The sequence below is a fragment of the Protopterus annectens genome, chromosome 11.part0, assembly GCF_019279795.1.
Source record: "Protopterus annectens isolate FY-2018-M chromosome 11.part0, PAN1.0, whole genome shotgun sequence".
Lineage (NCBI taxonomy): Eukaryota > Metazoa > Chordata > Ceratodontiformes > Protopteridae > Protopterus > Protopterus annectens.
The window spans coordinates 1,223,781,656-1,223,809,497 of NC_056745.1; the positions used below are offsets into that span (position 1 = coordinate 1,223,781,656).

Consider the following 27,842-nt stretch of genomic DNA (forward strand, 5'->3'; position numbering starts at 1 on the left):
CTCCCACATCCCAAAGACATACAGTAGGTGGATTGGACACTCTAAATTGGCCCTAGGTGTGAGTGTGTGTGTGCCTTCTGTGGAAGGTTGGGCGCCGGGCTGGCAACTCAACACCATAAAACTCCACTGCCAATCATGAGCGGACAGTCAATCCGTTGTGGTGACCCCTAACCGGGAAAAGCCGAAAGAAGAAGAAGATCTACATATTTACAAGCATATCACAATACATATAGCATCATATATCTTACTTACAAGGTGACCTTATGAGTCTAAAACAGTTGCAATGTAGATTATTTTCCATTTGTTGATGTAGCAGGGGCAGAAGAGAGAAATAGCATACAGAGTAAAACCATACATTTTTGTTAAAGAATGACACTGTCAGTCTTCTTAGAGGCATTATTTTGGTGGTTAATATTTAGAGTCCTGGTCTTTAGAGAATGAGAGAGAGAACAAGACAGGAGCTGTTATAGTTTTGTTTCATGTGTCCAAGGTAGATTCAGTAAGAGACAGAACAGACAGAGGAGGAAAGGAAACAGGCAGCAGACTTCGGGAACTTTATGTATTATAGGCACAGGGTGCCTTGTTGTTAATGAGATTATGACTGTAGAATCTCAGAAAATAACAAGAGTGTAAGCAGAAAGGAAGGTGGAAAGGACTGGATGTGAAAGAGGTATCTGTAGGGGTGAATGGAGAAAGAAAATTAGTAGGACATGTGTGGGGTGGAAGAGAGATAACAAAAGAGGTGGAATTTGTAGAGCTGTGGGGGAGGCTTGAAGCAGTGAGTGGGGTTTAGGGAGAGATATGCAAGACTGAAAGTGACACTGGGAGAGAGCGAGGGAGTGGACAGCATCTGGGAATGAAGCAGGTTGGAGAAGCTGCAGGCTATTTGTACAGTGGCAGACCAGTGGTGAGATCAGTCTATAGTAAAAAAAAAAAAAAAAAAAAAAAAAAAAATTGACATTACAGAGTTTGCCTGTGAAAATGTAAGAGCATAGCCATTTGTCCATCTGATGAGATTTTAATTGTTTTTGAAAGAGCTTAACTCTTGGATTAATTTCAGTGTTAATGGGCAGTGGTTCCAGGCTTTGGCAATAGTAAGTGAATACAAGGAGTCTCCTACACTACTCTACTCATTTTTTTAAACAAGAAACATCTTTATTAAATTATCACATATGACATAGGCAATCTTATATTTATATACATGAAAATAAACCATCCCAACATAATTTCAGTTGCAAACATTATACATTACAAACCATGCTGAACACTATTCTACTCTTTTGATAGTGAGAAGCAATTTATCTCTAGAATGTAAAGCTCTGTTTGGGGAGTATGGTTGAATTATGTTGTGTATGGATGGTCAGTTTTTGGACTTATGAAGAAGTCTGTCTACTGTTGAGAGCTGAGTGTGAGTTGAGTAGTGTGGGAGTTGTAATCAGTTTAGCTCTTTGAGAGTCTCCTGAACTGAATCTGAACTTGGAGAGCGGTGTCCCCGAAGTACAGGCTGCTGGCAAATTTTGTTATTTTTTTTTTGTAACATTACCCTAATTTGTTTAGGTACATTTCACTATGGAAACAACAACTATGCCAGAGTTGTAGTACATTTTCCAGTTCTGCTTGCTCACCTGTAGTAGGGGGTAGCCATTGTACTTTTTAAAGGACTAGGCATGACAAGGATATGCTTCACAATGAAAGTTATCTATGTTTAAGGAAAGGATACTAACCCCAAAATGTGCTGGATGTGTTGACAGAAATAATCTAATAAATGTAATCGTAGTGAAGTGACTTTCCTGAAATAATGCAGGTGAAAAACTCTTAAAAACATCAGCTCTCCAGTGTGAGGACTATACGTAAGCTTGCCACTGTTTTGTTAGCAAGACCGTGACAAAGACGTGAAATGTAAATACATGCTTGAACTGGTAGCTCTTTTCGGTAATATAAAAGGCTGCATAAAACCACTGATTTTTTTTTTCTATAAGCTTCAAAACAAAGTGTATAAAGCTTGCATTAGTGTTTTTTCCTGTGCAATGCATCAATATATAAAACATAAATATGCAGAAGACAATGACAGATGTTGTCTTTGGCTCAAAGATGTGCACCCCCATTTTACTAATGCCATTCGCCTGAATATGCTTCCAACCATTCCATTAATGTTTAACTTTCATAGACTGTCTACTCCTTCTGAGGATCCTGTTTTGAGGTGTCAGTTTAGATGATGCCACCCATGATGGAAACAACCAATATGAGAGATAAAGTTAGCAAAAAACTTTTAAAATTAAAGTTAAAAATAGAGTAGTGTGAAGCACTGAAAACAGATAGATCAAGATCTATAGTGTGTGTGTTAGTAACTATCTTTAACACAAACTTACAGAAGGAGATCAAAGAAGAAAGCGATGGGAGTTGTGTGGCACTACATAGATAACTGAGAGTGGATGGGAAGAAAGCTTTGGTCATCTCAGATACAGTTTGGAGTACTGGTGATGCCATGTACTTCATACTGAAGTCAGATAAGACAATTTGATGGCTGACAAAATAGCAACCTGGAAAGAAAGGGACAAGTTTAGTAGGTTATGGTTGCAAAAGTTCATTGCAGATTCTATCCAGGAGGTATTTACTAAGGCCTTTTATCTACAAAGCAGATTATCTTTATGCAGTGGTAACAGTACACACTGGCCACACTAGCATTCCATTTTTTTTTATTATTAAGATCATAATAGTGATGGTGTTGGTGGTACAGGTGGTGGGTATTGTAGCAGCAAGTTGAATTATATTATTATGGCTATTATTTCTGCCACTTTCTGGTGACCACACTTTAGAGGTAATCACCAGAATAAGCTATTTGTTTAGGAGACATTATGTGGGTGACTTTAAAGACCAGTTATGTGACTCTGTGTTTGTTTGCTCTAGGTACAGTATTAATATACATTTTAAAAGCAACAAACTATATCATTGTACCCATTTCTGACATTTCATTTTTCTCACAATCTAACATCAGAGTATACAAAAAGCCATGGAGGTAGAGAGGAGGAGGCTGGGTAATCCTAAAAGCATAAGATACATGTTGCTTTGAAGTACTGAATATTTACAGGAGATAAAAATCTGGAGGTGAGATCTTTAGAAAAGGAAAGAAACAAATTACACAGAAATAAATGGAATTTTGTAGGATCAATGCATGGAGAACAATGTACAGGAAGAGAAGTGAGTGATTGAAAAAGAAAGATAAATACTACATAAAAACAAGGGTTACTATGATTTGCTTTTCTTGTGTACAGATGTCTCTGCACTGATGTCATAGTTTAACATGGGATGATTTAATACAGATATTTAAAAATGTACTTAGGGCAGTATAGTGGCATAGCTGATAACATTGCTGCCTCACAGCAAGAGGTTCCTTGGTTTGATTCTTGGCTAGGGTGCTTTCTGTGTGGAGTCAGCATGTCCTCCCTGTGTTCATGTAGGTTTGCTCTGGGTGCTCTGCTTACCTCCCGCATTCCAAAGGCATGCAGTAGGAGGATTGGATACTCTAAATTGGCCACAGGCGTGAGTGTGCATGTGAGTGCTGTGTAGAAGAACTACACCTTGACCCTATATACAAAAATGGGAAAAAGGATTTGTGGATGAATGGATGGATAGATTAAAAAAAAAGTACTTGTTGCACGGTTTGATATGGCATACTGGGGAGCATATATATGAGGAATTTACTAAAATACATCATTGTGGTTGTTGTTAACTTTTGTCTCAGACAAATCTCAGAGGTATACATCAAATGTGTTGATCTTTTATAAGTATGGGTAAGGAAGCATACTGCTTCAGGACCAGGGTTGAATAATTTAATGAAGCATGCCAGTGGACATTATATTATCTATAAGAAGAGACTTGAAACTCTTATTGTGGTCATTCATTTTTCACTTTCATTACAATCAGACATCAGAAGTTTATACAGATAATGATTAGCTGTTTTGATATCGCTCGTCAGTGGGGGTACAGTGCATTCTTATTGTTACCAGCTGAAATACATGACTATGTTTTTTAATTCCTTCACTTTCTCATGACTGAAACTCAGAGGTGTATAAAAAAGTGGCTATCTTTTTCATGTGGCATGCAAATGCAGCAATGTATGTGTCTATCAGCCAGCTGAAACACATTACTGTGGTTGTTAATACTTTCACTATCCTCACAATCAAACCACAGAGCTGTAGATAAAGGGTAGCTTTCTTTATGGGGTAGGTTTGAGAAGACATATTGTCTATTAAACTAAATGACATTTATGTGATCCGTGTTGAATGATTTGATTTGTTATGTCATAAGGAAAGTATGTGCATCTATGAGTAGGCAGGTGAAATACAGTATTACTGTCTTTAAATATTTCAAATTTCTCACAATTAGACTTCAAAAGCTGTAAATAATTATGTTGCTTTCATTATGATCCGATCTCAGAAATGTACACAAAAGGTGCTTATCTTTCTGATATGCCTTACTAGGGAAGACACTATGTCCTATCAGAAACCAGTTAAAACACATTACTATGGCTATTAGATGTTCTACTTCTCACAGAATTAAACCTCAGAGGCGTATGCAAAAGAAGGCCATCATTTTGATATGGTTTGTAAGGAGCAGTATATGTATCTGTGAGCAACCAGCTGAAACACATTACTGCTGTCATGGATTGCTTCACCATCCTTACAAGTGGACCTTAGAAGTGTACAAAGAAAGTGACTTTCTTTTAGTGGGTGACTTGCAGGGGAACAGTATATGTATCCAACAGAAAGCAGTTGAATACAGCATTAATTATTTTTGTTTTCCTTGTAATCAGATTTCAGTGGAGCTCATAAAAGGTGGATATCTTTTATATGGTTTGTCAAGGGGCAGTATATTTGTCTATGAGCAATCAGTTGAAATTCGCTACTGTGGCCATTAACTCTTCATACTCTCTCACAATCAAATCTCAGAGATGTGCTACTAAGACAGCTATTTTTAGGGGTAGGAGTGAAGAGACATGTTGTCTTTGAAAGCAAAATTCAGTTACATGATAACTACTGAAAGATTTGGCATAGTTTTTTCAGAGGATAGTAAGTTTGTCCTAGAGCAATAAGCTGAAAGACATTGCTGTGTTCATTATTTCAAGGCGGTGTACCTTCTACCCTCTATTTTGTCTAACAAATATTTTTTCAAAGCAGCCCCCTAACCTGTGACTGACTTTCCGCACCCCTCTACTGGCCACAACTCTCAACCTCACAGCTTCCAAAATTATAGCAGGGGACCATCAAAAATTATAGCAGAGGGTCTATGCTTAAATTCATGTCTCTGGGGTGAGGACATAATGCATAAAATTCACCTGTTGATGAGGCACTACCTGTAAAATTAGGACTCTTGTAAACTCAGAGGGGAGAGGAAGAAAAACTGCATTTCACAGCTTGCGTACTGTGCAGTCTGTCAGTGATTCTGCAATAATATTTCATGACAAAGAGTCAGGGCACTGATGGTACAGTGAGTCTATGCAGATGTCATCCCAAGTCTGTTTTTTGGGTAGGGTATTTATTTATTTATTTTTTCAGCAGAATCCACCTACAGATAACACACAAACAAATCCCTTTTCAGTGCAGGAACTAATGCCACCTACTATTAGCTAAAAGAAGAAAAAAATACACATGTTCCTTAATTTGCTAAGGTGAATTCCAAGCAGACTACCCTTAGGTGACACAACTGAAAACACAGCATGTACATTTCTCCCAATATGTATGTTTTGAAAGCATTCTTGTAAAAAATAGTGGATAGGAGGTACACATTGCCTTGAAATAATGACCACATCAATGTCTTTCAGCTTATTGCTCTAAGGCACACTTACAATCTTCTAAAAAAACATGCTAAATCATTCAGTAATGATCATGTAACCGAATTATGCTTTCAAAAACAACATGCCTTTTCCTTCTTAACCCTAAAAAATAGTTGTCTTCTTTGTACATCTCTGAGGTTTGATTGTGATAAGTCACCAAAGCAGAAGTTAGTCCCAAAATGGATATCTAGTGTAAAGTAGCATAAAACAGACCACAATAAACACAAATCAAAATTCACAGTGCTATTCAAAAGTAACACATAAGCAGAGATGTGGTTTAATGATGCTATGTTATAATATAGACAATTTGCATTTTTTATTCTATTTACATAGACTTGTGCCACCTCATCTCTCTGCTTGCTGTGACAGTCGCTTGCTCCTTGAGACCCTGAAATGGTTAAAACTGGTAAAAACAGTGGATGGACAATGTGTTATAAATAAGGAGAGTAAAACAAAGATCACATTATTGTGTTCTTGGTATAGCTAGTTCTTAGTGTTTTATCTTTCAGCAAGGATGTGAGGGGGTTAATTTTTCATTATTCTTTCTTGTACCAGTGACACTTCTGAGGGAGCTCCATCATGCAGTTAATTGATATAAACGTACAGTTCACCTACAAGTCAGAAAACCGTGGAGTGCAAGAGACAAGAAAACAATTATCTACATACTAAGTTTCTAATGTAATAACATTGTATATTCCTTCCATGTAAAATTGTTTGTGAACATTTAACTATTCCATTGCCTAAAATCAGTATGCAACCCCTCACTTCCTCTCTTTCATTCTGCACTGTAATTTTATCTCCTGGGAACAGCTCCAGCAAGTGGCAGTTTACCTTACAACCTACATAACACACACACACACACACACACACACACACACACACACACACACACACACACACCCTCACCCAGATAAACATATCCAAACACACACACACACAAACACACATAACACTGCACAGGATATGTAAAGATTATGCTGTGCATATAATTTCTAAGTTTGATGCTCAGTCTCTCATACTTTTTGACTATATATCGCTAATAATTAAGGTCAATGTCTAGTATTTTTTATTTTCACCCACTGGTACTCTGTTTCTGACCAATACACTGCAGACAGTACAGTAGAGTACAGAACAGAAACCCAGGGTATATATAAGCACAATTAATTCCACTCCATTGCGATAAGCTTCCTTATCTGTACTATTTTAAGAGTACACATCTTGGAAATTTAACTTACTGTATTCATAAAGTCTTCCAAAGTAAGGTGCTTGGGAGTTTAACTCCTAGCTTCAACAAGGAGTCACTGTGAAGTAGGATTCTCCCCAACCCTCTCCCAGAGGAAGCAACCAGACATCAGACACTGATTCTTCCCTCTCCCAATCAGCTTTCCAGCACCCAAGTTGTTTATCAATCTCTGGCTCAAAGTGGCTCAGATGGGCATCCTGCTTCTGAAACAGTGGGGTGGCTGAAGATCAGTGTCTAGTAAGGCCTCAGAATTGAAATGGGTGTGTGAAATGAATAAGAGCTTTACACTCAGCATACCATCGCAGTGTAAGAAGGCATCTGTAGTTTAGATGATGAGCCAAACAGCATAGATTGTAAATTACTGTGTTTCAGAAGCAACCTGTAAATGAATGCATTGTAACATCTCTCATAGCTTAGCATACCTGTGCAGGTATTTGTAGCAGTCTATGCTAATACTGCACTGCCACCATACAAGACTGGTTGAATGTGTGAAAAAGCTTGTGTGCATGTCATTTATATGTCTCAAGAGTAGCAATCATCCTACAAAGGAACCTTAAGGAATTCTGATGCTCAAGGGAAACACTCAGCAATGTGCAGAGTTAATCATGAAGGACAACAATTACACTCAAGTCTGAAATTATACCAAACCTGCTGGCCAACAAGTTCAGTTCAGACTTCTACCCATAACCTCCTACCACACTCAGAGAAATACATGCAACCATCCCCCTACCAGTCATTACGAGAGAACTGGTCCTTACTGCACTCGCTAAAGCCAAAATCACACCTTCCATAGTCACAACATTCCAGGATTCTTCTTAAATAGCTTAAAACAGAATCTATCAGGGCCACTGGAAACCCTCTTTAACCACAGCCTCCATACGGCCTTTGTCCCAGAGGCATGGAGGAATGCAACAGTCATCCCTCTGCACGGGGGGGGGGGGCATCAACTGACCCAGGGAACTACATACCCATAAGTTTGACCAGTCTTTTCTGCAAGGTCAAGGAGAGAATTATCATGGACCTGATCAATAACAACATAACTCTCCAAAAACTAGACCTGAGCCAATATGGCTTTGTGAAAAGGAGGTCTTGACTTCTCAATGTGGTGGACTTCTTTGAGAAAGTCACCAAGGCCATGGATGAAGGTAAAAGGGTACACACCACTTATCTAGACCTGGTCAAAGCTTTTGACACAATCCCCCACTAGGGGATCATAGATAAACTTAATGAGTTAAGCATAAACCCCTACATCGTCAGATGGATAGCCAACTGGCTCACTGACAGGACACATGTTGTATGGATAGATAAATCCACTTTCGGTAAGAAATCTATTATTAATGCTGTCCCACAGGGTTCAGTGTTGGGACCCCTCCTGTTTGGTATATACATCTCTGAAGTAAAGTTCAATGTTGGGAGCCTCTGGCTCACCATGTTCTCTGATGACTGTAAGCTGGGAGCAATCACTGAAACTCCAAATAATATTGGCATCCTACAAACAGGCCTAAAACTGACAAACAACTGGTGCCAAAACCATGGTCTGAGACTAAATGCTAAAAAATGCATAATTATACCCTTCGGTAAATCAAATATCTCTGCAAATTATAATATTGATAGCATACCACTAAAAGTAGACCAAGTGGTTAGAGATCTAGGAATATAAATAGATAGTAACCTAAAATTTGACCACTAGGTAGCTACAGTAGTGAGGAAATCCTTCCTTCTGGCTCAACTTATAAAAGTCAAGGCATTGTATCAAGATCAAAGGAAGTCATACTGGCATTGTACTCGGCCTTCATCAGGCCCATAATAGAGTATAAAGTTCACATCTGCATGTACCTAACCAAGCACGGACACTAACTGGAGTGGCCCCAGAGGTTTCTCGCAAAAAAAAAAAAATACAAAGCATTTGACACATGTCTTATCCAGACCGTCTAAAGACCCTATCCCTTTACTCCATCTCATATTGCTTATCGAGAGAGAACTTATGCCTGACCTACATGACATTCTCTGATCCAGCCCTAATGAAAATGTTACATATTCTCAAGAAAAATTATACAAGGGCATTCCATGGACCTGAACCTTATTTGTGACTCTACAGAACCTGCCGGAGAGACAGATTCATATCCCAAAGGCTACCTTGTCTAAGGAATAAACTTCCTGTCTTTGTAAAACAAAGTCCGTCTCTCACTCTCTTCAAAAAGAATTTGGATAAATGGATGGGAAACTGTAATTTCACTCCTGGGGTATGGCCCATGTCCCTTATGGACAGAGGCAGTCTTTAAAATAACTTATGGCTCCAACACTGAAAGATCCACTACTCTGATACTATCCCAACCCATATCTGGGGAATTAAGATATAATATTGTCATATCATGGGTATTACTGGTTAGGCTTGTAAAGGCTCTTGTGCCATAAGCCCAGTAATCACCGATGAATCTATGAACCTATGAACTGCGGATGATTGAATCTTGAGCAACACGACATAGTAGACTCAACACAAAAGACAGCTACAGAACTAATGAGACTCAGGAGTGAGCAACCAGAGACAAAGGTTTCATCAGTCTCTGTGTGTACCTCTCTGCAGAATGAAGTGGCCTATTAAGGCATGAATATGTGGTGGTGATGGTGGGTTTCCAAGTGAGTGTGAAAACACTGCAATCAGTTCTGAACTCCTAGAGTGGTGGCTGGTTGAGATTCTTTAACAAGCTCCAATTTCCCTTACAAGTACAGGAGGAAGTGACACCATGTGTATAAATAGCCAGTTATTCTCCTTTCCAGTGTAGCTGGGTGAATATCTATAAACCTGATCTTTCAAGCATTAAGGTGCTGAGGCAGGATAGGTTAATCCGTCTGGTGACTACCGGCATATAATCAGGTAGCCAAGTCAAATACTTTGGGCTAAGTCCTTGCTGTCCCACTGAGTTACCTACAGTAGTGATAATTATGGACTTGTGAGCCTCCAGAGAAAAGACACACTGCTGAGAAATAGCTGAACAAGGCCAGAGAAAAGGGCATCATTCATGAGCCAATAAGAGTTGAAAGGAACAGCAGAAAGTCTCATATGTAATGCAAAGGCAATTGCAACTGCTATAATTCAGATAAGTGATTAGAAAATCTGGGGATGGGAAGGCTAGAGATGGGATCTATAGTGATCCCTAGCAGACCTCTGATTTCAGCTCATTCAGCTTGGTCCGTACTTTTGGTCAGAACAGGAAATGTTTGTCGCAGACTCCTCCTGCTTAATTACTTGCTTATTGCTGGCACTTTCTTGTTGCCTGTAAACTAGCCTTTCACTGAAGCTCTGAAACATTCAGCTCAGCCTGTAAAGCATATCAGTATTTTGCAGCTAATCCAGCAAGAAGCTGCCATTGATTTGGTTGTAAATGTCATTCACTACCTATTTAGACGAAATTTCCCCTTTATATATGTAAAGGAAATGCTGGCAAGTAATACAGCTGTCCGAATATGACTTGCAACAGTGGACCAGCTAAATGATCAAACATATGGAAAATGCATCTAGGTTAAAACAGGTAAATAACCTAGAGCTGAAATAAATGATTTGACCATTTCTGAAAATAGTTACTGTACTGACATTCACAGCTCATCTTCCTGAGCTGAACTATGGTAACAATTTACAGGAAGAATTAAATCAAAGTCTCTATACAAACAGTTATACTGAAGCTGAACAAGCAGATCGGCACTGGTATCAAAATATATGTTTACTTTGCTAATTCTGTGGTATACATGGAGGAAGCCCTGATTATGACACAAATGACTCAAGTTCAATTAGTACCTTGGGCCTGGAGTTCCCAGCTGGGCTGGGGGTGATGCAAAACAGCCTGCTGACCTCTCTCAAGAGGAGGGGAGAAATGCATGTGTCCCTGGACATGCACCCCACCTACAATCCCCAGTGTAGACCACAGACAAATGGAGGAGTCTGACTTCAAGGGGTGAAGCTATGGGATTAGCTCCAGTCATTGTAATGGGTGACAAGCTTTAGCACTACCCCACTGTACACCTAACCCTTGAGACACTGATGGTATGCATGGGGGAGCAAGCTATATGGTTTCACAATGAAGTCTGGTGTCAGCCTGGATGACAGCCACACCAATGCTGTCCAGTTTTTCCATAAAGGGAAATGAATGGGTGATATTAGCCCTTGTACTGGCCTGATACTTGACAGGCAAGGTTGAATGTGAAAAAAATATGTTTGCTCCACAGAGACAGACAGCAAGGACTGCTAGCAGAGCAATGTGGAATGCAAAGCGTGTAGGATCTGTGGCACACTAGTCAATTATCACTAAACACTTCTACATCAATTAGGCAATGGGCTACTTTTGTACAATAATTATTATTTTTTTGTGTGTGCACATCTGGCTGCATGCTTGTGTGTGTGTGTGTGTGTGTGTGTGTGTGTGTGTGTGTGTGTGTGTGTGTGCGCGTGTTCATGCGTGTGTGTGTGTGTGTGTGTGTGTGTGTGTGTGTGTGTGTGTGTGTGTGTGTGTGTGTGTGTGTGTGTGCTGTAGGGACTGGTTAGACGATTTGTGTTCCAGAAGCCCAACTATTTGTGCTTGAGGACCTGGACCTGATAAGTAGGGAGTGACAATGGGAAACAATGAAATTTGCTAGGCCATCAGGAAGCTGACAAGAGAGTAATGGAGCAAGAGCAGTGAGTGTATTTGGAGAAGCATGCTACAGGAGCAGCCAAAGTCTGTGTGTGTGTTGGTAAGGGATTTGAGTACAAATAGGCAAGGAGCATATGCACTGTGAAACATGCCGAAAAGGTATCTTTCGAATTGGGTGCACCAATCTGTATCACTGGTGATAACTCATTATGTAGATCATGTTTGTTAATGATTATTTATATTATTAGTTTCATATATATGTCAACCCTGGCTCGAGATGATTGTCACTGTTGAGGTAACACTCCGATCCCATGTGCAAAAATGGGAAAAGGGGCTGTGGACAGGTGGATGGATATATGAGAACAAATATATAACTTATGCTGTCTCTTAATGTGTACAGCAAATTATATAATGTTATATTATTGTATGCAACTTATTTGTTACCTTAACCTATGCTGTTTAAAAGTGTACCACAATTTGCTCGAACAAAAATGGCTCCAAGACAAATGGACTGTCCAGGTGAACAAATACAATTAAATAAAATGACTTGTTATGTTTGAAAGTTTTTGAGGTGGAGCATCAGCAGTATTACAACAAGGGGAAGAGGCATGGGTAATGGGCCAAAAACCGAAGGACTTCTGGTAAGTAATGAGCACTGAAATAAATCCAGTATGTGAATCCTTTTTGAAGGTATCAAAAAGTAAAATTCATCTGTGACAATGGACTGTGTAATGTGTGACTGTTTTGGCAAATTACCAGGTAAGTAAGTAATCTACATATTTGGATAGGGTTACAAAATACTTCTAAAACAAGTTGTGCATTTCTGTCACAACCAGGAAAAAAAATACAGTTATCTGCATTATCAATGTATCAGTCTATAAACAGTACTGTGAGAACAATGCTTAAATACACTGGATTACGAAAGGATATGCTTAGCCTTTTTTGATTGCAATTTGAAGATTGCATCACAGATATTGCATAGGTATGTTGCTGCTGCTAGGTCTAGAACAATGACACTTATTTTGTTTATACAGTCAACAGTGACCCTGATGACATGTTAAAGATATGAAAACCAAGAAACAAAGTAGTGGGGGAGTAAAAAGGACACATTTACTATTAAAGCAAAAGGTACAGCATACCTCTCAAGTGTACCTCATTATGAGGAGCTTTCCACATTCTGGATGTTAAAAAGTCCATTGTCCTCGAAATTACACATTGACAGGACCTGTCACACATTAACTTGAACACTCAAGCATAAAACGTCACAGAAACATCAAGATCACACCAGTCCAAAGGTTTATTATTCCAAAAACAAATTCAAGTAAAATACATTAAGCACTTTTGTCCCTGGTAAGAGGGACTTCTTCAGAATGAATAAAAAAACATCTCAATGTTCCTTTTATACATAAAACCCCTCCCCTTGCATATGATTGACAATTACCATCAGCAGACTAAATATATATACACACACTGGTATAAATTCAAGTCCTAACCCACACAATCTGATTAATAAAAATAAGAATTAATAAAATACTGAAATGTATGTTATATAATTAAAATGACACCAAATGACAAATCTTAAATAAAAAGTACATGGGAATAAATACGCAGACATGCAAAAATGCCCCTTTGTTACACTTCCCATGAAAATGTTAACACCATGTTTATCCAGATAGTATCCTGAAGTATTCAGAATCTTAAAAATGTTAAAAACAAAATTAGTTCATGATACTTAATTCAAAGAGTTGCCTTCCATCTTAATATGCTACTAATATACACCATTTTGTTTAAACCAAGAGGAACTGTAGCATTTGTTCTAAGTTGCCACTTACGTAAGTTCTTTAACTTCTAACAAATCCTTGCAAGGTCCCCCTCTTTCATCCAATTTCACAAAGTCTGGCCATTCTTTTCACTTAAATGTCTACAGAAGGCATTACATGCATCTTTCTTTTTGATATCATACAAATGGTGGAATGCTCTGGTTTTAAAGGCTTTTTCTGTTTTATATGGACACTGGAACATCTCATACATTGGGCCACATATCCCACTTGTTTACTCAAACAGTGGTATTTGTGTCTGATGTGGACTTCACCATACTCCTCAATAAAAAGGTACTTCCCTGTAACATTTTGTAGCATTGGTTATAGTGTCCACAGACTCTCATACCCAGGAAGTATTAACTATCAAATGTCTTTCACCTTTACAAATGCACTCTATGAGCACCTACAAGGATGCATGGATCGTGCCATCCCTAGCAAAACCAAGACTCACTCCCCTAAGAGAAGGAAACCAGTCTGATGGACCCCTGCCATAAACAGGCTATACAACAGAAGGAGGAAGCTAGTTCAGAAAAAAGCAAATCCCAAGAAGAAAAGACATCCCTGATCAGTATCAGTAAGAAACTAAGGTTCCGCGTAAAATTTTCCAAGGCTGACTGCAAAAGAAAAATAGCCAAGGATTCAAACGATAACCACAAAGCCTTCTTTAGTTGTGTTAAGAATCTAAGTGGCAACTCTCAGATATGCTCTGAGCTAGTGCAAAATAGCACAAAATATACTGAACCCACTGATATTGCCAACATCCTGGCAGATAGATTCAGTGCAAACGTCATCTCCCTCTCACCCCCAAAAGGGCCCACAACAATACTGGAAAAGTGTAATGTCCCAGAAATTAAAGATGCACAGGTGAAAACAGCCCTTCCAAAAGCCAAAAGCACAGCGTCAATGGGGTCAGATGGTGTCCCAGACTGCGTCTTGCATGAACTACAGAACGAACTAACCCCCCACCTAAACACACTGTTCAACCACAGCCTCTCCACAGGCTACATGCCCATAGAATGGCGCACAGCAATGGTTATTCTGCTCCACAAAGGAGGGGCCACAACTGACCCTGGTAACTATCGCCCCATAAGCCTGACTAGCCTGGTCTGCAAGGCTATGGAGCGCATCATCATGGAACTCATTAACAAAGACATTGGGAACCTCCAAACACTTGACCCGACCCAGTTCGGCTTTGTTAAGGGCAGATCATTCCTACTAAACCTGGTTGACTTCTTTGAGACAGCCACCAAGGCCATAGATGAGTGGAAGGAAGTTCACTCAGCCTACCTTGACCTCGCCAAGGCTTTTGACACCATTCCCCCCTCGGGAATTACAGAAAAACTCACCAGCCTGAACATAAACCCCTACGTCATGAGATGGGTTGCCAACTGGCTTACAGACAAAACTCACACGGTAAGAATAGCAGGCTCCAGGTCCGACTGTAAACCAGTCACAAGTGGTCTCCACAAGGCTTGGTCCTGGAACCCCTACTGCTCGGCATATATTTCTCAGAAGTACAGGCAAACACAGGAAGACTACGGCTAACCAAGTTCGCCAATGACTACAAACTGGGAGCCATAACTGACTCTCCAGCTGACAGGGACATTCTCCAAAAGGGCCTTACTGAGACAGACACCTGGTGTCAAAGTCATGGTCTCAAGCTAAATGCCAAAAAATGCATAGTCATCCCATTTGGGAAAAACAAAACACCCATGAATTACCACATAGGTGGCAGCCCCCTTAATACAGAAGAGGTAATAAGAGATCTGGGGACCCAGGTAGATAGTAATCTCTCCTTTGACAATCATATTGCCAAAGTAGTTAGGAAATCCTTCTATGTAGCCCATCTAATTACTAAAGGGTTCACATCTAGAAATAGAGAGGTTATAGTGCCTCTCTACTCATCACTCATCAGACCCATCATAGAGTACAATGCCCCATTTGGGATGTACCTTACAAGACACTTCCAACAGCTGGAAAGACAACAAAAATACCTCACCAAGAGGATTACTGGCCTCAAACATATGTCCTATGCAGCCCGACTGGAAAAACTCCAGCTGTACTCAGTTGTATATTGCTTACTCAGAGGTGATCTTTGCCTGACTTACAAAGCCATGTCCAACTCAGAATTGATGGACATGCTCCACCTAAAGAAATCCAAGTCACTGCGAGCCACTCACTCTAGTGAGCTAAACCTCATCACAACAATAAATAGAACATGCTGGAGGGATAGATTCCTGTCACAGAGGACTCCCCATGATTTGGAACAAAATTCCTAACTACATTAGGCAGAGCCCCTCACTAACATTCTTCAAGAGAAACCTTGACGAGTGGATGGGTAACAGAAAATACACCCCTGGGATCACTTCATTGGCTCTTCTTGACAGAGGCTCAGTTAATTAATCAATGGGGCGGTGAAAGCTGACACACTCTGGCTAGGCTTATAAATGCCCTCGGGCAGATAGCTAGTATCTACCTGTGAACCTAAAAGATTTTTTTATATTAAACATCCTTCTTGTAAATTATTCTAGGATTCTTCCCCATTTGGTCATGTAGTGCTTTGTCCAAAGAAAAAATATCCTAATCCCTTTCTATTACCCTCTTAATTGCTGGAAAATGTTCATTGTATGTAATAATCAATGCTCTGTTAGCACTTAGCTGATCATCCAGTTGGTCCCTTTTGGAAAAAACAAAATCTGATTTACCTAACAAAGGGAAATATATCCCTTCCTATCTTTTATTATGTACCTCCTGATCTAAGTTCTTAATAAATCTTCTGGGGTACCCTCTCTTTTCAAACATGCCCATTAATATTTTACTCTCCTTATAAAAAAACTTCTTCATCGGATAACATCTTGGGTAAACAGACCAACTGTCCTTTAACAAGGCCCTGTTTTGAAAGCGGTGGTGCCAATTAGGAAAATGCAAAAATTTGTTGGAATAAGTAGGTTTCCTAAAAACAGATGACTCAAATCTCCTCAATTCCTTATTCTTAGTAATCAAAACATCCAAATAAGTAATTTCTACTGTTGAAAAATTCATAGTAAATTTAAGAAAGTTGTGGTGTCATTGATGTAAATAAAGAATTTCTTCAATTTATCCACAGTTTCATTCCAATGTCTGAAAGCCTGCCATAACGGGTCCAGAATAGGAAGAATTCATAACATATTCCTGCTCCCTGTAGGTTACTACTAGATTGGCAGAAACAGGGGCGTATGCAATGCCCATAATCACCCCTGCCTTTTGGTGGACAATTTGACTTTCAAAAAATATAAAGTTGCTCATCGATATAATCTCCATCAAATCCTTGGGTTACAATATCTCCACATGATTCAAGTGGCTATCTTATTCATAAAAACCAATCAAGGTCCAACTGATGTGGGATAACAAAATACATCTCTCAACCTCTTAGAACAAGAAATCTGGACAAAGCCATAAGTAATAGAGAGACAAAGGCCCAAAAATAGGGATAATTTTGCTCTTACAAGCTTAGAAAATTGAAGAATAACAGGTTTTGTATTAGTATAAGTCCAAAACTCAAATGTCTGTCATTATTTTTGAACTTCAGTCTTAAGCTATTTGCCACTAATTTGCCAGAAACCCACAATTTTATGAAAAAAAAAACAGACCAAAAAATATGAGGCAAAAATCTGTACAGTTGAGAGGTATGGACAGGTCTTTAATATCAATGGCCATAAAACTTTTTGTTCATTATATATAAAGACGCTGTAATTCTGGTTAAAAACCATGCAAATCCGTTAAAAGGTAACCTATGCTCTTCATCTCCCCTTTTAATTTCAAATCCATGAACTTAGCTAAAAAAGTGGTCTTGGAAGATTTAGCATCAACTATAGGCCTTAATGATGGATCATGTAGGTCTTTGTGTATTTTTAGAATTCTGAAAACAGAAGGTGTCTTAGGTGTTTCTATTTTTAAAAACTCATATTCTTGTTGAGAAATTTGTCCTTGTGTCAAAAAATCATATAGCATGCTATCAGTCCTATAATAAGCAATATTTCGTTTCATTAATGGATACTTCTTCAAAGGTATCACTACATAAGATCATTAACATTTTGTCAGTATAATCATTAGAGGTCACCACAACCAGACACCCTCCCTTATTTGGTTTCATCAATCCGATTTATCATTCATAATATTTTATAAGAGGGTCTTTGCTTGATTATGCAAATTCCATTTCCTAGATTTCACATTCACTCTTAAAATCCTCCTTAAATCATGTTCACAATTTTTTTCAAATAATTGTATCATAGGCAACACAGAGAAACCCTTTAAAATCAGGTTATACCAACATTCCTATGATATCAAAAAGAAAGACGTACTAATGCCTTATACAGACATCGGAGTGAAAATAATGGCCACACTTTTAAGTTTTATATTGTGGATGATGTGAAACTGGATGAAAGAGGGGGACCTTGGAAGAATCAGTTAGAAGTTAAAGAACTTAAGTGGCAGCTTAGAACGAATGCTACAGGTCCTCTTAGGTTAAACAAAATGGTGTCTATTAGTAGCAGATTAAGATGGAAGACAGCTCTTTGAATTAAGTATCATGAAGTAATTTCGTTTTTAACATTCTGAATATTTTAGCACACTATATGGACAAACACAGTGTTAACATTTTCATGGGAACTATAATGAAGAAGCTTTCTTGTACTATACATATTTATTCACTTTTACTATTTATTTAAAATTTGTAATTTGGTGTCTTTTTAATTATATAACATACATTTCTGATTTAATTTGTTCTTATTTTTATTAATCAGATTGTGTGTAAGTACATGAATTTATAGTTTGTATATACATATACACACACAGACCCACGGTGGTGGTCCTGCGGTAGAGTTGTCGCATCACAGTAAGACGCTGTTCGGTTCGACTCTCAGCTAGAGTGTCTTCTGTGTCAACTGCCAATCATTAGCGGATCGGAGTTCCGCTGTGGTGATCCCTAACCGGGAAAAGCCGAAAGACACAAACATATACATATACACACACACACCCACACACATACGCACACATATATTTTATATATATATATATATATATATATATATATATATATATATATATATATATATATATCTAGCAAGGGTCTATATTGAATTAGCGAACGCTTAGAAAAGCGAACACTAATTCATCGACCATTTTTAAGCAAAAGTTTAAAATCTTGAACACCCGGAACAGCGATTTTTTTTCCCAGGGAAAAAAATCGCTACTCCACAAAAAAAAAAAAAAAAAACTTAAAACATTATATAATGTGGGGGGCTTCACCTCCCACACCCCCCTACTTAAATATACCAACTCTGAGATCGCACCACAGTGGAGGAAATGGCGAACTCTCGAAACCAGCTCAGCGATTTTTTGCCCTGTGAATAAAATCGCTGTTTCGGGTGTTCGGGATTTTAAGATTTTGCTTAAAAGGGGTCAATGAATTAGCGTTCATTTTTCTAAGCATTCGCTAATTCAATATAGACCCTATATATATATATATATATATATATATATATATATATATATATATATATATATCTACATACATACATACATATATACATATATATATATATATATATATATGGGTCTACTTTACATGGTCAACATTCCGAAATGTCGAAGACCATATGATCGACATTTGAAATGTCAAACATGTAAAAAAAAAAAAAAAAAAACAACACTTACCTTAATACTGCTATGTGTATATATATATATATATATATATATATATATATAGAGAGAGAGAGAGAGAGAGATTATATATATATATATATATATATATATATATATATATATATATATATATATATATTATAGATATATAAATATTTAGCCTGCTGATGGTATTTGTCAATCAAATGCGGGGGTGGTGTTATGTATAAAAGGAACATTGAGACATGTTTTATTCATTCTGTAAATGTCCCACTTACATGGGACAAAAGTGCTTAATGTGTTTTACTTGAATTTGCTGATGGAATAATAAACCTTGAGGTTTCTGTGGCATTTTGGGCTTAAGAATAATTGTTTTAATTGATATCCATGATAAACAGAACTGAATTATATTGTCATGGACTAAAACTGACACCCAGGTTAATTACTACATTGACAAGACACCCCTAAGACTTGCCCTGGTAGTCAGGGATCTAGGAACATATCTAGACAGTAATCTGCCCTTTGACCAACATGTGACCAAGGTAGTAAAAAAATCATTCTATGTTGCCCAAATTATAAGTTAATGCATGGCATCCAGGACAAAAAAAATCATACTGCCACTTTATTCAGCCCTTATCAGACCCACCATTGAGTATAATGCCCCCTCCAGCATGTACCTGGTTAAACATATACAACAGTTGAAACACCAACAAATGAAAATCCAGGGTATAAATACATTTTCCTATACAGAACATCTTTATTTATTTTTATTTTACATTTGTTGACCGGGCTAGTCTAGCTGGATATATGTCCATTTTCAGTAGAGGCCCGGGGGGATAAGCTCCGAGAACACAAAATTCATAACAAAATGTACAATGCAGGTACAATACAGATTTTAACAAAGAAGGCAGAATTTATAACACTATGCAAAATGCAGGTACAATACAGAATTTAACAAAGAAGGTGGCTCATTGTATAACTATTTAACAAATTATCACATATATAATATGGTAAGTATCCACAGAAGATGTCAGTAACATTATCTAGAAGGTAAAGGTGTCATTGTTATTAAGGAAAATAAGACTTGTTGCTGAGAAGTAGAGGGTAAGCAGAATCTAGTAAGAAGAGTAAGTTAGTCAGGTTTAGTTGTTGTGTCTTTCGGCTCTTCCCGGTTAGGGGTCGCCACAGCGGAACTCCAGTCCACTAATGATTGGCAGTAGATTTTCACGAACGCCGAGGTGCCAGCTCAACATCCAACCTTCAACGAAGGCACGCCCTTTTACGCATGCCTTTTGAAAGCCTACCCAACCACACGGAAGGCACTCCCTGCACTCCAGCCGAGAATCGAATGGGAGAACCTCTTGCTGTGAGGCAACAACACTACCGCTGCACCACCGCAGAAGAAGTTAGTCAGATTTAGTACAGGGGCATAACCAGTGTGTTTTGAGGAAAAGTTTCAGTTTGTTTTTGAAAAGTGATATAGAGGAGAGTGATGAAAGTTCACTGGGAAGAAGGTTCCAGGATATTCTGACAGTATTAGAGAACAGAGAGTCACTAGACATGTTGTTAGATTTACAAAAAGTTTCTGTGATGAACGTAAGGTTTTAAGATTATTATAGGGAATGATGAGGGTAGATAGTATTGGAGTACTGGAAGGTTGGTAAAGGGTCTTGTGGGCAATGGTCAGTTGGTGGAATTTAAGCTGATTTTGTAGTTCAAGCCATCCTAGCTGCTTTAGATTATAACAATGGTGGGTTCTAAATGGGTTGCTGTGGCAAACCTGGCAATGTTATTGTAGGTTTTCCATGTTGTTAGTATATATGGGTGAGGCATAGAGGAGTGTAGAGATTAGATGAGTGTAAGCAATAGTTACTCTAGCTGCTGGAGAAAGGAAGGGTTTGATCCTGTAGAGACAGCCTAGTTTTCTATTAACAGTTTTTAGTGTATTGCTGATATGGGTGTCGAACTTAAGGTTGTTGTCTATGGTGATTCCTAGTAGATTGATAGTTGGGTCTGGAGATATGAGAGTACCATTACTGGATATTACTGTGAAATCTATTGGAGTGGACTTCTGAGCAGGAGTAAAGAGTAGGAGTTTTGTTTTTTTGGGGTTCAAGAGGAGGCAGCGCTGTGTAAACCATTGTTCTACTGTATTAAACACCTTTTGGGTAAGGGACTGAAGTTCAGATGCAGATATGGCTGAGCATATAAGTGTATAATCGTCTGCGGATTGTATGCATGTAGCTTGGGGGATTACTAAGTGAAGGTCATTGATAAAAATTGAGAAAAGGAGGGGTCCTAATATGGACCCTTGAGGAACACCAAGGTTAACGGGGAGGTGGGTAGATAGATTATTATGCCATAGGACAGCCTGTTGTCTATTATATAATTAGGATTGGAACCATTTTATAGCTAGTGCATCTAGTGACAGGGATTTGAGGATATTTATAAGTATCTGGTGATTTACCATATCGAATGTCTTGGACAGATCAAAGAAGGGTGCAGAGGAAAGCATATTAATGTTATGGTTTTTGTTAATACAGTCAGTAAAGGAAAGGAGGGCAGTGGTAGTGCTGTGGAAAGGTCTGAATCCATGTTGACCACCTAGAAAGTAAGTTATTTTGGATTAGGTGGTCAAGTAATTGTCTATGGATGCATTTTTCCATAATTTTTACCAAAGGAGAAAGTAGGTTTATGGGACAGTAGTTAGATAATTCTGTAGAGTTTCCACCTTTATGAAGGGGGATAATGTGGGAGATTTTCCAGATCTTTGGGATGTGACCTTCACTGATTGTTCTATTAATCAGAATGGAAATGGGATAGGCAACGGATTTGGCTGCTTTTTGTAGATATTCTGCGGGCAGTTGGTCAGCTGAGGGAGAGGATGGTTTTAGTTTTTGGATAAGGGTAAGAATATATGCTGTTGGGACTGGTTGGAAGAGAAATGGAGGAGGTGGGCAAGTATTAGAGTTAGGTAGAGTTAAGCTATGAGGTGATAGCTGATTGACGAATGTTTGAATAGCCTCTTTGAAAAAGGTATTGAAGGCATTGGCAGTTTGCTTGTGATTCTACTGGTCTGTGCCTTGTGGGTTTGGTGTAATGGATTGACCTGGGTGTAGTAGTTGGTTAATACTTGCCCAGCATTTTTGTGCTTTATTATGGTGAGTTTGCTCGGATTGTAGGTAGAAGTTTTTTTTATCAGACAGTATAGCTTTTTTAGTGTAATTTCTCAGCTGTCTAAAGTTTTTTTGATCTACAGGGTTTTTAGTAGTTCGCCATTTAGTCCAGTATTTATTTCTAAGATGGATTTTTTGCTTGGTTTCTTTTGAAACCCATGGGGCAGATTTAGTCCTAATTCTGATAGAACGGGTTGGTGCATGGTGGTCTAGTATGGCTAGGAAATTAGAATTAAAGTAATTAACAGCTTCCTCCAGTGTGAGGTATTTTGTGGGAGACCCGTCACATGCTCTAAGTTCGCTTTGGAAGAGATCAGGGTTAAAGTTTTTCTTGGTCCGAATTGTCCTGAATGTGGTTGGGACAGGTAAATTGGTCTTATGCCTGATGATGTAGGTAAGTGAGTGGTCACTCACATCATCAGGGAGGGTTCCAGCTTCATATGTCTGGGGATGGTTATTTATGAGAATCCAATCTAAGGTACTTTCCTTCTTATTAGGCTTGTTTATCCTGGTAGGGGGGTAATGGTTTTGAGAAAAAAACAAATAGGTTAATATGGGTGGTAGGGTGGTTACTGCTGCAACACCTCCAATCAATGTTAAAATCAGGATTATAGTTTCTTGGGAGAAGTTTTGAGATAGCCAGCAAAGGATATCTTCTAAGGTGGTGCTGTTATTGCCAGGAGGTAGATACAGACGATGTAAATTGATTTGAAAGTGTTAATTTGAAGTCTGGAAATAAGGATTTCAACATTAGAGTCTTGAGGTGGTTTATAGTCAGAAGTAGTAATTTGTAACCCTGATTTAAATAGGATAGCTATCCCACCACCCTTCTTGGCTGCACGGTGAAGTCTCGAGCCATTATATCCAGATGGGATGACTTAATTGTCTTTAGTTAACAGGTTTTAACCAAGTTTCTGTTAAACATAGAATGTCAAAGGAGTATATTTCCAAGAGAGCATGGAGGTATGCAACTTTGTTATTTATGCTACGAGTGAGTTTGGAGGTTTGGTAAGGGAATGGTTAATAGAGGGATTGGGGTTGAGGAGTTGTGTGGTTGTAGTAATTGTTGGGCCTGGGTTTGGGTGAATATCCCCATCTTTTAATGACAGGAGTTGTATTCCACATCTAGGAGTTGGGAATTTACTGTATTGGTTTAGAGATCTTCTGGCTTTTAGAGAGTTATGCCTTATGTGGACTAGTCTATGATATTTTGCCAGTAGATAGCTGGGTGTAGATGTTATGTTTATGTGGTTAGTGAGGATAGGTAGTGATGGAGAAGCAGTTTGCTTATTGGGGTAGTGAAGTTGTGGACATAATGGGTGTTTGTAGGAGGTAAGCAGGTAGGCTACAGTTAGAGGTGGTAGAAGTATGAGTATGAGTAACAGCTGTAACTGGGCTGGGGAGGGTAGTTTACACATTGGGATGGGTTAGTTGTTAGGTTCTATGTGGTAGGCACTGAAGTGTACTAAGTGTGGATAGGGAGAGGTGGAGGGTGTAGTAGGAGAGATAGGGAGTGGTTAGAGAAAGAGGGAATAGGTGTATGATGGCCAATGGTATAGTTCTCTGTAATTGGTGGCAAGGGGAGGGGTGTGGTTAAGTAGTATAAGAGTAGGACCACTGGGGGTGCGTGGGATTTGGGGTAGGGCAGGGGAGCGGAGTGAGCCCGCAGGGCAATCGGAGTAGGTAGAGACAAGTAAAGAAGCAGCTTAAGAAGAACAATCAGCAATGCTGGCTACTGAAGGTAAGTTAGGTAAGTTAGGAGTGGGTAAGAGCAGAGATAAGTAAAGAGTCTAAGAGAAATAGCTGGGTGTAGACAGTTGAAGTAAAGGGTAAAGTAAGACGGAATTAAGAACAGGTCTAGGACATAAGAAATGTAATGTAATGAAAGTATAAGACAGAGGGATAAGCAGGAGATAAAGGATGGTATAAGGCTGCCACCTAGTGGACAGATATACTATTGCAGGCAATTTTATATGGGAGCTAGCTGGTTTAGGGAAGGTGTTATCGCTAGTAAAAGGGGGTTACAATAAAGGAATGACAGTGTGTTGGTTACAGGGTAGATTGGGGTGTAAAGGCTGCTGGCTGTCCTGGCTCAGAGTGTGCTTTTAAAACCCCTGAAGCAATAGTTATGGTTGTAAGCTTTACTGGCAGGATTTAGGCAACCCCATACTTTCTTGCTTCCTTGAGAGAGGATGCAGGGAATATTAGGCTGTGTGATGAGACCACAGGTATTTAGATAGGGTCCTTAGTCACCAGGTAAGTAGGTTCCTAGAGACTAGTGAAGGAACAGCAAAATGGTGAGCAGGGTACTTAAGGGAGGGAGAGAGAGAAAGTGGAGAGAAACAAGAGTTAGCACTTAGCAAGGTAGTTTTGGCAATATAACAAAATTATTTATGATGAAAATACAATAAGCATATATACATTCCCTTAGCAATGATAGCAGATTTTGGATTTACATATAAGCTAGCCAGTCCTGTGATACTATAATGTAGCAGGACTCTGTTTATAGGCTCAGGAAGACTGCAAACCACACTTCAGCATTAAGCTATAAATCTAGTTCGTAATGCATATGTACAACTGGAATGCCATTTATCAGGAAAGTTACATGGTAAAAATACAGGATTTAGGAACAGAAATCCCATGTATGATATAGGGCTGATAGCAGGCAGTCCTTGATTCAACTGTACAGGAATCTGCCCTACAACATTGGTCCAAATGGGATTAACACCTTAGAAAATACACCATTGTCTCCTACAGGTTACTGAACAATGACCTATGCCTGGAAGACAAGGCATCATCAGATCCAGCTCTGATGGACCTTTTACACATCCACAAAATAAACAGCATCAGATCCACTAGATCTAAGAATTTAAATTTTCCTTGTGATATAAATAAGACATGTTGGCAGGACAGATGTGTTTCTCAGTGGATCCCCATGGTCTGGAACAGGCTCTCCATCCATGTGAAGCAGAGTCCATCCCTAACCATATTTAAGTGTAACCTCCACCAATGAATGGAAAATCTGAAATTCAACATGGGTCTTGTCCCTGTGTCTCTGATAGAGAGAAACATACAGTAATGCCCAAATAAACATACACGCTCCCATCCATATAACTCTAGAAACTTCCTAACTAAAATACACCCTCCTAATAAATGCCCATGATACACAGGGATACAATTGGTTTGGATTGCATAGCTAGGCTTATAAAGGCCCTACTGGTCATTAGCCTAGTACACCCCTATGAAAAAACCTGCACAGATGTTATGAACGGCAAACCTCCGTACTCATACTGCCACTTGCACCTGCAAAGTAAATATAATAACCTCCAAGGCTGAAGCAATTTGAGGCGAATGTTTCAAGTTCATGGATATGGGTTTTCAGTGAAGTGGTCAATAATCTCACAACTAATTACTTGCACATACAATCACTCATTACATGCACACCTACGGGCAATTTAAAAATATTTACAGTTTGTTTACTAGCAAGTCTTTACGATGCTGGAAAATCAAAGACCCCACAAAAAAACTTACATGTACAGAGGAAGGACATGCCAATTCTGCAAAGAAGGCACCTCAGTGGGGAGGTGAACCAGACAGCCAGGCAGAAGTACTAAGTGTTAAAATGCTGTGCTGCTGCCTTTACATTATACTCATTTATATTCATTCTCCAATAGCTGTTTTATCTAGTACAGTGTTGCAAAAACTATTCTGACAGTCAATGGGTAAAATACAGAGAAATAAATCCTGCACAGAATGTCAGACTACTGCAAGAAGTACTTAGACAAAGTACTTTGCACTCAGCACATGCGTCCACAGGCAGATTGGAGTATCTCCAATTCACCTGTGGCAAGTCTTTGTGATGTGGGAGGAAAGAGAAGGACCCCCCCCCCCAAAAAAAAAAACACAAGGAGAGCGAGATGACATGCAGACTCTGCAAAGGAGACAACCCAGCCAGGAAACTGGAGAACCAGGCAGTGTGAGACAGCAAAACTAAGCAGTGCACCACTGTGCTGCCCTCCTTACATTTTATGAATTGCTTAAAGCTAAAGTAGTAACACAAGAATATTATGCTACAACTCTCCAGCTTAAAGATCCTATTTTGATTGCAAGTATCCTTACAAAAACATTCAGAAAGGGGGTATACAAGCTAAAGTTTCTTTCAGCCTCCAGAGACTTGACATCTCACTGCAGTGAAAGGGAAAACAGCAGTTAGAGCAACAGGAAGGATTACTACTTTTCTCTTTGTATAGGGCAGTCCTGATAGAGATTTTTATTTTGCTGTAGGAAAGTTCAGATTTGGAGAATGATGCCTTGCAAGCCAATCTATCAATAAAATAAAATTAAAATAAATCAAAAGTTACTGTATTTTAAGAAAATTTAAAAAATACTCCTTGTAATATAGCAGAAACATTTACTAAATGTGAAGCTCCTTAGTATGTCTCTATTATAGACAATAAAATTAAAATAAATATTTTGAATTTGGTTGCGAGAGTGGATATATGAGAATGAGGCATCTCTCGCTATGGCTGCAACAATATAAGGAAAACCTCTTACCTGGATGGGCTGCAGGCAGATGTCGAGGAGTAGAAATCAGTAAATCTCAGTCCTCCTGCTGCAAGCTGATCCAAATTTGGAGTGAGTGAACTAGGGTGCCCGTAGCACCCCAAATCTCCGTAGCCCAGATCATCCGCAAAAATGATAATTATGTTGGGCAGGGAAGAGCTGGCATACACTACCAGCGGGAAAAGGAACCAGAGAACAGCTCCTACCGGCTGCATCCTCTCAGTCCTAAATATGAGTAATTACCTGCAAAAAAGGAGTGCAAGCTAAACTGAGTACAACAATTACGATCAGTAGGAAAATAAGTGAGCCCCAGATGTAAGACCGTGTTGACGCGTATCAGACCTTGGCAGTAGCGAATAACTCCTTGTCAGGATAGCTCTGACAAGTTTTATACACAGCCCCACTGTTACTTGAACTGAGGAAGCAGGTCTTTTGCACTTTCCCTTCCCTGTGATACTCACCTGCAATGGCACCCTTACACACTCCCTCTGCCCAAATTAGTCAGTCTGAAATTATCACGTGACTGTATCACTGGCACCTGATCTAACAGCACGTGAAAAAGCAGGAAGCAAAATGTTTTTAACTAGCAATAAAACACAACGTACCGAATAAACAGGAAGAAATGTTATTACGATGTTTTCAGCTTTGCTGAAAGAACACGTTGAACACTTTAGGAAGGACGCCCCTCTCAAGTGCTGGGAGTTCATTAAGGAATTAGGCAGGGATAGCCACCCGACGGTGTGCACATTGGCTGTAGGCGGTTGTCACTGTGGATGTGCCCCCCCCGTCCTCTTGTACAAAAGTTGAAAAGGGGGAAAGATTCCGCCGATGCCGATTAGTGACGCAACACAGCTTCAACTGCATCAGATTCACGAATGTTACAGTAGTTTTATACAAGAGAAATAGATTGTATTGCTGGTG

At 39.0% G+C, this 27,842-nt stretch overlaps 1 protein-coding gene across 1 annotated transcript in view; it reads right to left on the reverse strand.

Annotated features, from left to right (window-relative positions):
• Positions 1 to 27,402, reverse strand: part of LOC122815806 (arylsulfatase A-like) — a 351,804-nt gene extending 324,402 nt beyond the window's left edge. The window contains exon 1 of the mRNA XM_044088605.1: positions 26,913 to 27,402. Coding sequence (XP_043944540.1) covers positions 26,913 to 27,136 — 224 coding nt within the window. The 5' untranslated portion in view covers positions 27,137 to 27,402. The remainder of the gene's footprint in view (positions 1 to 26,912) is intronic.
• Between the last annotated feature and the right edge of the window lie 440 nt (positions 27,403 to 27,842).